Here is a 12318-nt window from a genome sequence, read left to right on the forward strand (position 1 = left end):
AATGAAGTGGAAAGGAATTTGCAGGTATAATGGTTTTACTTCTTTGTCCCCATTACGTAGAATAAATATATTATGCTGAAATTTGTTATTTACTCCCTTATATCTGGTCATAGGATGCCATGTCTGTAGCAAGAAACATCCTCAACAATCCGAAACTTGTTCCTGGTGGTGGTGCTACAGAGTTAACTGTATCTGCTACATTGAAGCAAAATAGTTCATCTGTACAAGGTTTAGAAAAGGTAAAAGCTCCTTTCCTCATCCAAAAGTTTGGTATTTCTTGTGTAAAACTCGTCCAAGAATAACTCCTTGTGGAAGTAGAAATCTAAATTCTATGAATAAACTGGCTGTCACTTCACTTCACATGCTCCTTGACATACTTCAGATTAAGAATTACTTGTGGTTTCACTTTACATGCATTTTAATGGAGTTTTATGGCTACACGTGTTTTGATGGTAAAACAGTGGCCGTATGAAGCTGCTGCTATAGCTTTTGAGGCTATACCACGTACTTTGGCTCAGAATTGCGGGGTGAATGTGATTAGAACAATGACGGCGCTGCAGGGAAAGGTTTGAATCTGTTTTGTATGGCTTTGTTCTGTTTTTTTATGATTTGTCATTTCTATATACGTTCTGATGCATCATTATTTTTTTGGTCAGAATATGATGCATCATTTATATCCTAACCACAATTTTTTTTTCCATAGCATGCAAATGGTGAAAATGCATGGATTGGCATTGATGGTAACACTGGTGTGATAACTGATGTGAAAGAGAAAAAGGTAGGTGGATATCTTTTTGGCTTACTATTGTTGCTCTCTTTTATTTCCTTCACTATCTCAATATTCAAATTTGTTGGGTGATTTATATTTGCTGAAAGCTCTGAAATAGGACTTTTAATGTAGTATTGTTCTCAAATGTATCCATTATATGTCCCTTTATTGATATGGCATAAGCGTCAATATTCTGGTTGATATTGTCGATTTGCTTCAGTAGTAGTTCTAGTTTAGAGCTTCTCCCAATATATTTCGACAGCACTCATGTGAGGGGAAGTGCTGTTGTCGTGGTTATTACTAAAGTGAACGCCATTGCTCATATTTGAGCATCCATGGAGTCTTGAATCTGAAATTTCTTTTGTTGGTAAGGCTGTTAATTTATAGCAATTATGATGTCAGATATGGGATGCCTACAACGTGAAGGCCCAGAGTTTTAAAGCGGCCATAGAAGCTGCTTGCCTACTTCTCAGAATCGATGACATTGTGAGTGGGATGAAGAAGAAGCAGCCTCCTGGTGGCAAAGCTCGTTCGAAGCCTCAAGTTGAGAGAGAAGGCGATGCAGATAATGAGCAAATAATTCCGGAGTGATTATCGAGAGCACGTGGTTTTCTCAGTTTGAATGAAGTTTTGCTTTAAAGAAGAAAAAAAGGAGCATTATAAGTTTGATGAGGATATTTTGAAGGTTTGTAATGTCACCTTAACTTGGTAGTGTGTGTTTTGTCCCTCTTCTTTCTTTCTCAATCCACGAGGGGGGGGAAAGAAGAGAAGTCTTCTTATTGGAGAATGCTAATGTTAGTTTGACATGTCATCTGTGTATAGAACACAATTTATTTGTTCAACTTCGTGGATTGGCACAATGGAGCTTATTTCTATCATTCTTCTGAATGATTGTTAACAGTCGACACTTAGTTATTGACACAAATATGTAATTTTCTAAAAGTAAGAAAACATAAATTTGTCATGGCCAGGCTTCAATTTTAATAAGCCAGTGTGGCACCTAAAACACACAACGTACGGCACGGTACACAAACTTGTGGAGGATAGGATTGATATTGAGCATCTATTTTATCCACTTAGGGAGAGTAAGAATTGATCTTGTCACTCCCAGATTCAGGCAAAATTGCTGCTTCTCAGCCTGTGGATTTATTTTCCAGTGCTCATAATATTCCAAAGGCTCAAGCTCAGGCTCATCATCATCTTCATGATGAAGATTCTAATCACAACCAGTCCCAGATGAAACAAGATGAACTTACTAGAAGGGAATAGTAATATAAGGGCAATACGATAGGAATTTTATCAGTACATCGAATGTGGCAAAATGGCCACAATAAATATACAATACGAAGGCAATATTAGGGCAATATAAACAATACAAAGGCAATATAAAGGCAATATTAAGGCAATATACATACAATACATACACATTACACTAGTAAGGCAATATAAACACAATAGAAATACAATATTAAGTCAATGTACATACAATACATACACATTACAGACAACATTTCACACATGCCAAAGAAATCGCCACCGAACCTTAACAATACTATCTATCCCGCGAAGGGAAAATGAAGGCAACAAAAGATCCATGTACTCGGGTGAGATGAACTGAAGCAGCATTCACCGTTACTACAGGTCCATCAAAAGATCCATGTCTTTGTCATTTCTTCTCGCTGCATGCACGAGGCTATGATGAGCCATTCCATCAGAACCCATATTCAGTACCTGCCAGACACCAGCTACATCAATTTCACTCCAATTGTGGTATGGTGAGATGACCGAAGCATAATCTCGGAACATTTCGAAGCCGTTGTTGAAACATTCAACCATTTCATGGTTATATTCTTCAGATTGTGTGAATGTTTTGAGGGCATTTTTCTTTGTGTCTTCCAATTTCAACTTCAAGGACTCTAACTCTTTGCTCCGAATTTTTGCTTTAAGAGCTTGCTTCACCTCTCCAGCGTATGCTTTGTTCAACTTGTTGGCCAAGTTTCCCATAACTTGGCCATGAATATCTCACTTACTCTCCCACCAATCCGTTGCCTTTGACATATATTGGAGGTGGTGCTTGACGGCAGAGATTTTGTCAAGCGGATCATGACTCTCAACCTCACTTCCAGATGAAGTGGGATCATGATTGGGAGTCCGAGGTGGAGATGGGAATGGCACATGCCACGACTGGTCCCCCGGGTAACTCACATGCTCGTTAGGAGGGCGTACATCCGACATGTTGAAGTATTACTGGGGACAATTCACAGCTGTTGCCTGCAACAAAACAAATAGAGGTACATTCAGTCTCCAGTTGTAAACGACTATATGGTTAGGTTGAGTGGAGAATATTTGCCTTTCAGTAAGACTAATTACCTTTCCCGTTAAGAAGGTGCCTCTGTTGCAGTTCTATATAGGAAGGTTCAGTTATATGTACGAACTTATATCAGGTAAATTGGGTTTTGTGTTGGTGCATTAAATTGATGGGATTCAAAACTACACCATTAACTCCTTGGCTGTAAGTTACAGCAGTACAACATGACATTAACAACAATAAAATTGGCTTCCAAAGGACAAAAAACCAAACCTTAATGGGAAATAGGAAATTGTGGATTGGAACCAAAAATAGGACTATGTAAGTAAGCATTTATTGCGAATTTCAGAACACAAAATTGGAAAATAGGAAAATAGCAAAACACGAAAATTGGAAATTTGGAAAAGTGACAACTTAAAACTTGGATATGGGAAATAAGGAAACTTGGAAAATTGGAAATTGAAGAAAAGAAAAATTGGAAAAACGGAAATACGAAAAAATGGAAAGTTGGAAAGTTGGAAAATTGGAAAATTGGAAAAAGGAAATAAGGAAAAATTGGAAACAGGAAAGTAGGCAATAGGATCAAATGATAGTTGGAAAATTGGAAAATTGGAAAAAGGAAAAAAGGACACTTGGAAAATAGGAAATTTGGAAATTGTAAATTGGAAAAGAAAGCAACTTGGAAAATTGGAAAATTTGAAATTGGCCAAAAGGAAACTTGGAAAATAGGAAAATAGGAAAATACGAAATAGGAAATAAAGGAAACTCTGAAAACATGAAAATTTGAACGAAAATTCGAAAAATCAGAAAAAAGGACACTTGGAAAGTAGGCAAATAAGCAAATTGGGAAATTGAAAATTGAAAATTGGAAAATTGGAAAATTGGATTGGAATATTGGAATATTGGAGAACTGGATAAATGAAAAATAGGAAATAAGGCAACTTGGAAAATAGCAAAATTGGAAATTGAACAAAAGGACAGTTACCAAAATGAAAATTTGAAATAGGAAAAAAAGGAAACTTAGAAAATAGTCGAATTGGAAATAAAAACATTGGATAATTGGACAAAAACTTAAATTTTGAAAAATGGAAATAGGAAACAGGGACACATGGAAAATCAGAAAACTGGAAAGGAATTGAAATTGTGGAAATGGGAAATAAGACAATTACCATATTGGACAATTTTAATTACTGTCTGAATTAGGCAAAGTAGGCAACTTTTTTTAAGTACATAATGGGGGGAAAATGGGAACATTGAAAAATTGGAAAACTGGAAATAGAACAAAAGGAAACTTGGGAAATTGCACAATAGGAAAATAGGGAATAGGAAAAAATAATGAAAAATTGAAAAATTGGAAAATTGGATGACACATGGAAAATAGGAAAATATGAAAAATGGCAAAATGGAAACGAATTGAGATTGGTGAAATGAGAAATAAGACAATAACCATTATTGGTCAATTCGAATGAGTTGGTGAATTAGGCAAATAGGCAACTCCCTTATTTCAATGACATAATGGGAAAATGACCAAGTTGGGAACGTCCAACATACAAATATATTACAAAAAGGCATAAAGTCAACCTGGGTAATAACTCCCGCCCATACTATCCCGCCCAATACACTCCCGCCTAACACTCCCGCCAATCCCTCCCGCCAATTACTCCCCCTAATCCCTCCCGCCAATAACTCTCTCACTTACTGGTTTGGTCATTAAAATTTGCAGGTATATTAATCAACCCAGCTGTTTGAAATGAAAACTTCCATCACATTAACTGCTGCTTACAGCCATTACCTTCCCCACAGATTTAACTCACATCGCATTTAGTCCCCTGTTGTTCCAATTAAGTTGTACACCAGGCAACAATAAATATCAAAGACCATGGACCATAACCTCACACCAAACCCAACGATTTCAATTACTGAAGGAGGGGAGACTGAAACAGAAGCCAAGTCACCGAATTCACTCCCTGCAGACTTGGTCCATGGCATACAGCAATGTCAACGCAATACCATGTTTTGGAAAAATCTTCATGCAGACATAGTTTCAAAAAATTGTGGAGGGCCAAGCTAGATGGGGTGTCATAAAAAACCGCACAATTCGCTGTCGTTATCATGCGCGCATGCATCTCCTACATATAAAGAGAATGAAAGAAAAAATTGAACTTGCCCCTGCCACTGCAATTATGGTATTCAAGGAATCAGAAGCAATGGCCAAGTTGAAGCAAGAACAAGTGGAAAGGGGATTCGAACTATTTAGTAAATTTGCAATAATTGTGGATCCGGCAGGAAACTGGGCCAAGATCACTGTGGCCGGGGTCATGAATTTCATGGGTCGCGGTCACCGCACTTGAAGAGTATGCAACTTCGAATTTGTCAACAGCAGGGAAATGGAACTATGAGGTGGCGTATTTTTGTATTATGTAACGATAGGGTGGCCTGTTGTTGTATTATGTAAGTTTGGAAATAGGATTTTATGGAATGATGAAGCCTCATTTTGTAGGGAAATGGAACTATGAGGTGGCGTACTTTTGTATTATGTAACGATGGGGTGGCCTGTTGTTGTATTATGTAAGTTTGGAAATAGGATTTTATGGAATGATGAAGCCTCATTTTCTATTTCTGCGTATACAGTTTATCGGTCTCCAGTTCTGTGGCGATATAGCGGCAATAAATATACAATAAACATGCGGATAGTGGCAATATTATGTCAATATCAGTACAATAGAGTAGTGATAGAGTTACAATATGATCCTATTAGAGGACGTACTGCATCAGAATATGGTTTAAATTATATGGTCCAAAAATATACTAATAAATAAACAAAAAAGTAATTACAACCTGGAAAAAGGATGAATTAAACATCCCTTAAAAGACAGATGGCCTACAGTACAGACCTTCAAAATGAACTATATATATATATAATGCATGCCTTGTAGCACCATCACATCCCCCCCTAAATGACACAAACATGACACCCCAAAACCTCATGCTCCTTCCTCTTTCAACCCCTAAATTATCCATTGGATGCCCAATACTAGATCACTGCTTGGGGGGTGGGATACCCTGCAACTCCATAACAGAATTAGTAGGGGAGAGTGGTTCTGGGAAGACGCAGCTTTGTCTCCAACTTACGGTGCGAGCTCAGCTCCCACCCTCACATGGCGGACTAGGGGGCTCCTCCATCTACATATTCACAGAATTCAGCTTCCCATTTCGTCGATTGCAACAACTAGGCAACCTTTATCATGCATCATACCCCAACTTAATAAGGTTGGAGCCATTGGAAGACATATATGTTCATGGTGTTCATGATGCTCAAGAACTCATCCATGTCCTTGGAGACATAGAAGCATTTATTGCCATTGATCACACCCGCCTACCTGTGAAACTCATTGTCATTGATTCCATTGCTGCATTGTTCCGATCACAGTATCAGACAACACCGGCAGATTTGAAACGGCGGTCTGAAATGTTCTTCAACATATCTGGGACATTGAAGGGTTTAGCAAATAAGTATGGGTTGGCGGTGGTTGTCACCAACCAAGTGGTGGATTTTATTGGGCCACATCATGGAGTGAATGGGGTGAGGTTGGGAAACTTGGAGTCCCTGGACACATCAGGCAGACGGGTGAGTCCAGCTTTGGGACTGGCTTGGGCACATTGCATAAATTCAAGAGTGTTCTTGGCAAGACATGAGCAATCTATTGAGGTTGACATTCGTAATGCTCCTTCAACAAGTATATGTAGTCAAACACATAGGACATTTCACCTTGTATTTGCCCCACATCTGGCCTATGCATCGGCCGAATTTGTAATAAAAAAAGAAGGTATAGTCGGAGTATCACAGTAACTGTGTAATATAGGAATTCTAAGAACTTTAATGTTTTGGATCCATTTGGAATTACATTCCAGTCCCTTTAATTTCGCACTCAAATTATAATTGCAATCAGGAAGCAATACCAGTACAATAAAAGGTCAATATAATGGCAATCTGTCAGCAATACAGCATGCTGTAGCAATGCAACCCAAATCAGCATGCTGTAGCAATGCAACCCAAATAATGCAAATTTAAAAGAATTCCCATTCAACATAACACGAAACCCACCACAAATAAAAGTTGAGTTCACATGACCTACCAAAGCAACACAAATCTTATTGTCTAAGATACATTGCGCAATGGAATATTGTTTTTACAGGTGCTTTTATTGTGGCCTGTGGAACCGCACCTTGAGCACTTTCTTCTAATGCTGCCCTCTCCTTGCGAGGGAATTCTTAACTTCTTTCGTCTGCCTGGCATGACCCTTGCCATGGGAGGCAGCACAACTCGACTTCGAACATCTTCAGGAGTATCCCACATTCCGTGAGGTTGTACCGGGTAGATGCTATCCGAATAAGCATCCATCCAGGTTTTCCGAGTGTAATACCGAGAAGCCTTTGCATATACACTTACTTTCAAGAAGCGGCAAACTGCAACTACATGCTTGCAAGGTAGCTGCTCAAGCTGAAACTTTCTACAACTACAACTGTTGTTCGTCAAATCTACGAGGCCGTCCATATCACCGTCCAAAACATTATATTGTGCATTATTAACTTTAACCACATTCATCCTTGCAGCATCCTCCAACCTGTTCCTCAACTTCTTCTCTCCAAAATTGGGGCACAATGTTGTTGTGCAATTCAAAGCCAACTCACGACGTTTGGTGAACCATTTCACAAGGAGATTAACAATTTCCCCTATCAAATGAACCACTGGCAGCATTCTTGCAAACCTAAGGACTGAGTTGATTGACTCCGCAATATTTGTTGTCATTACATTGTAGCGGCGTCCATCCATGTGAGCTCTAGACCACTTATGTAACCCTGCCTCTTCAAGATATTGAGCAACATGTTCCTTTCGCTTGATCTTGCGAAAATGACAATCAAATTCAGCAATGGAATAAGATTTCGCAGCCTTCTCAAAGTGCATAAGTATGTGATCACGCTTTTTCAACTTGAAAGTGCGTTTCATGTTCCCCTTCATATGATAAAAGCATATGCCATGTTGTGCAGTTGGAAAAATTTTGTTCCACACATTCTCTATGCTAACATTGCGATCAGAAATAATAACAAGATTGGGACACTCACCAATGGCTTCATGAAGTTTAGTGAAAAACCAATGCCATGATGCATCCGTCTCCAAATCCCCGATCCCAAAAGCAAGAGGATATATATTTCGATTACCATCGAATGCATTTGCTACAAACATAACACCCTTGTACTTGGATTTTAAATGAGTGGCATCCACGGCTATCACTGGGCGCATGGAAGAACGGAACCCTCTAATACATGCGCCAACCGCCATAAATAAATACACAAAGTGATTGTTCTCATCAGTTCGGATGTGTGTTTTTGTGCCGGGATTCATACGCTCCAATTCATAGCAATAAGCTGGAAGGATATAATATGCCTCCTCCGCTGATCCTCTAATGGACAATAGAGCTAACTCCCTTGCTTTCCAAGCTTTAGAATAATGGATGGTGCAACCAAAGTTGTGTTTCACATCTCTCATAATGTCACTTGGTGTGTATATTGTCCGACAATCCTTCAACTTCCTTTTAAGTGAACTGGCTACAAGTGCTGCGGTTGCTTGACGATGCTTGTCACTTACAAACCTCAAATCACATTCATGGACAGTTGTACACCTCACAATCATGAAGCTGTATTCTCCAATTCTCGATGCTCGGACCCGCCATGGGCATGGACGTTGACAACAAACCACAAGCAACCTCTTAGTGCAAGAGAATTGCACCTTAAATTCAAAGTGGCCTCTTAATGCCGTCAACCGTAACTCCGTCAACAATGCTTTCTTACTAGAGAAAATTTGCCCAACTGTAATTTTCGGATTCCAATCGCTTCGTGAAAACCCGCTGTCAAAATATGCTTCTTCATCTTTTACACCGACTGCATTATACCGATTTTTTTCACCCATTTGACTCCAATAATGTTGACGAGTGGGTTCAGATTCTCCTCTTAAACGCATTTTTGGCAACTGGGCAGCTGTGTTCAAGCACCCCAAATTAGGAGGGGCAGAGTACACTGACACTTCATTTCTTTCAGTACCATTATCACCACCATGCATCTCCTCCACCTCGCTAAAATCAATCATATCCATAAAATCTGTCCCTACTTCACCTCCCAAATCAGTGACATTTGTATTATTCCAAGTTACTTCATTGCTTTCAACAATGGCAACTGAAGAATGACCCATCCGACTACTATCTGTCGTGATATGCATACTATGAACTACATCATTTGTCAGTCCTTTATCTTCTATACTCACGAGTAAGGGAGCTAGTTTTGAAGGTGTTACCTCGGAATTGTACTTCATAAAAAAATTGACATCATCATCGTCCTCAATCTTTATGTGCTTCCACTCATTCGAGGCCACCAAAACTGAGAATTTTAAGCAAATCTTGTCTTCCCTGATGTTTGTATTACCAATCGGATGCACACGGTCCAACAGTTCAGCAAATTTGATGGTCCGTGGAACTATTAAGCCTTTTGAGTCACCCCCTTCGTATTTGCACATCTTCTTCGAGGTGACCCATTTTCCATTGCAGCACACGAGAATAACAATTGTCTCCATTTCTGACCATGACAAAACAACATTTCATTAACACAATAATATAACCACAATAAACATACAATACAATAGCAATATAACCACAATATAACAGCAATATGGAGCAATATAGAGGCACTATAATAGCAATATAACAGCAATACGACTGTAAAATAAGAGGAACACAACCACAGTACACTAGTAACACATCAGAATCACACTATACAGATCTACTACATCAAATGGAAAATCCCAAGTTTCAAGATTCACATATCCAGACCAATCTAAATGGAATTGGTACAAACCCAGATGAATGAGCATGAATATTCAACAAAACCTAACCCAAAGACATTAAAGCCAAAACGAATTTAACACAAACCCAAACAATCAAACTATAACTCATTTCACATAATCCCATTGATATTAACAAAATAACCATCAACACTACCTTTTCGGGGTCGGCAATCCACTAGAGCTTCAAGGTTGCAAGCAGCTATTCAGAAGACATAGCTAAAGGGAAGGGTTCGCGATTCCAAATAGAGAGCAACAGATCGAATAGGGGAGAAAGAGATAACGAAGCTACAGAGAGCAACAGATCCAATAGGGGAGAAAGAGATAACGAAGCTACAGAGATCAACGGCTGCGCTATGAGAAAGAGAGCAAAGAGAGAGACAGAGAGTTGTGCTAGAGAGAGAGAGAGAGAGAGCCAAGATAGAGAGAGCCAAGAGAGACCCAGAGAGATGTGATAGACAGATACCAAAGAGAAAGAGAGTTGTGCCAGAGAGAGAGAGAGAGCTGTGTGAGCTAAGAGAACAAATTTCTAAACTTGTGAAAAATCAACAATAAGTGTACAATCATTTTATATTTATAGGTTATAGTTGTACAAAAATTGGGAAAGAGTGGTATTTTCAATTACAATTATAAAAATGGTGGCATTTAGGGCTATTTCCCAAGAAAAAAAACATCATCATGAACTGATGAAAAAAAACTGTTGCGCGTCAGAAAGGCTAAACAATTAACTTGGGTAAGGCTACTAAGTTGTTCTTTTTCTTTTCATGTAAAGGATTCCTTCACTTCTTGAAAACGAAGTTATATTATAGGAATAATGTACCTATTTCTCTCTTACAAAGACACCTCCCTCGATATATATATATATATGTATGTTTTTTTTTTTTTTTTTAATCTTTCTGAGTACCTACTTTTTCATAATGTTACCGTCAAAGACAAAAAGTTACCGACTCCTTATGCTTGAAGGTGCAAACGAAATTTCGCTTCATGAGGTGAACACAGTCAATGAAGACCAAACAATTGTGAAGGGATGTTAGTCAAAAAGAAAAAAGCATCATCATGAACTGATGAAAAAAAGCTGTTGCGCGTCAGAAATGTTCTTTTCCTTATGGCTCTCACATGCACTTCGAAGACTTTAATCACAAGACTAGGATTGGGCCTCTTCTTTTAATTTTGTGGCTGTTCAATTTCTAACATGTTAAATCATGTTACACAGTAATTAGCCACTGCTTAAAGACATTGATATGCCTTTGCTTTGAATGTGTTTCTTGTTCTAGCATATATTTTGTACCGAAGGCACTAAAATTTCTACTTGATTTGGTATGGTATTGGTACTTATGGCCCTTTTGGTTTTGATTGTATGAAAGTACTCCTAGCTGTGATCAAATTTATTTTAACATTTTCTAATTAGTTTATATCACATACTTCTACCATGTGAAGCAAAGGTACAGTCTAGTTTGTATTTGGCTTGTTTTGTAGGTGAAAAAAAGGGTCAATGGCGGGCAATTGACACCAACTGTCCGAGCAGGCATCACCGTTCCAGAGGAGAAGTTTCCTTGAAGGTTCCTTATTCACACAGTAGTGTAGGTACGTACCATTCAAGTCAATGGAAAAAAGGGATAGGAAGACATAGAAGACCCCATTGAGATTACAATATCTATATAGAAAATTTTAACCCCAGAAATCTTGATAATATTAATATATATGGTGAGGGCTGGTAAACAAAAGAAAGAGCTCCAACTAGTCTATGACAATATAAATATACATTTTCTCAAGTTTCCACAAACTCTGACACTTTTGGGTTCTTATCTTCATCAGGTTGGGTTCTTATCTTCATCAGGAAAGTAGAGATCGAGGCAAGGGTTAAAATCCATGGCAAGCTTTGTTATTTTTAAAATATTATTTGGACTTAACAGTGTTAAGGGAGAATAACATTTATTTGGAGTTTGACGTGTAAATAACATTTATTTAGAGTTTCACGTGTCATATTTTAGGTCCTCATATTATTAGAACGATTTAAATGTAATAAATGCGGGTAAATGCATAATTATTATGCAGAGGCTCAAAATCTTGAACAAGATACGTATTTATCATGTAATGAAAGAAAACTAGTCACCATTAAAGATAAGAAGTTACCTTGAAGGTTTGAACCCTTTAAGGTGGAAGCATGCTAGGAAAAGTGAGTTCCCACATGGGGTTTGAAAATGAAGATGAAAAAGAGCGTGTTGATGTTGCTGAGATAATATGGTTTCTTCTGTTGCTGAGATAAACAACTCAGAAAATACATATGAAAGTCCAAATGAAGCATATGCACCCTCTCATGGGTCAGAACCCACAAGACATGAAAGCAAC

At 38.3% G+C, this 12318-nt stretch overlaps 3 protein-coding genes across 3 annotated transcripts; 2 read left to right on the top strand and 1 right to left on the bottom strand.

Annotated features, from left to right (window-relative positions):
• The first annotated feature begins 416 nt into the window (after positions 1–416).
• On the top strand, positions 417–1360 carry LOC117621848 (T-complex protein 1 subunit gamma-like). The gene is made up of 3 exons (XM_034352393.1): positions 417–566; positions 704–778; positions 1172–1360. The coding sequence occupies exons 1-3, from the start codon at positions 432–434 to the stop codon at positions 1358–1360; spliced, it is 399 nt and encodes a 132-aa protein (XP_034208284.1). The 5' UTR covers positions 417–431.
• A 4685-nt stretch (positions 1361–6045) lies between these two features.
• On the top strand, positions 6046–7007 carry LOC117622734 (DNA repair protein XRCC3 homolog). Its single transcript, XM_034353499.1, has one exon. The coding sequence runs from the start codon at positions 6046–6048 to the stop codon at positions 6925–6927; it is 882 nt and encodes a 293-aa protein (XP_034209390.1). The 3' UTR covers positions 6928–7007.
• Positions 7008–7236: 229 nt separating this feature from the next.
• On the bottom strand, positions 7237–9702 carry LOC117621849. Its single transcript, XM_034352394.1, has 2 exons — positions 9249–9702; positions 7237–9113 (listed from the first exon to the last, which is right to left on the bottom strand). Exons 1-2 carry the CDS (start codon positions 9700–9702, stop codon positions 7237–7239), a joined length of 2331 nt encoding a protein of 776 aa, XP_034208285.1.
• Between the last annotated feature and the right edge of the window lie 2616 nt (positions 9703–12318).

Source organism: Prunus dulcis, chromosome 3, assembly GCF_902201215.1.
Source record: "Prunus dulcis chromosome 3, ALMONDv2, whole genome shotgun sequence".
Classification (NCBI taxonomy): Eukaryota; Viridiplantae; Streptophyta; class Magnoliopsida; order Rosales; family Rosaceae; genus Prunus; species Prunus dulcis.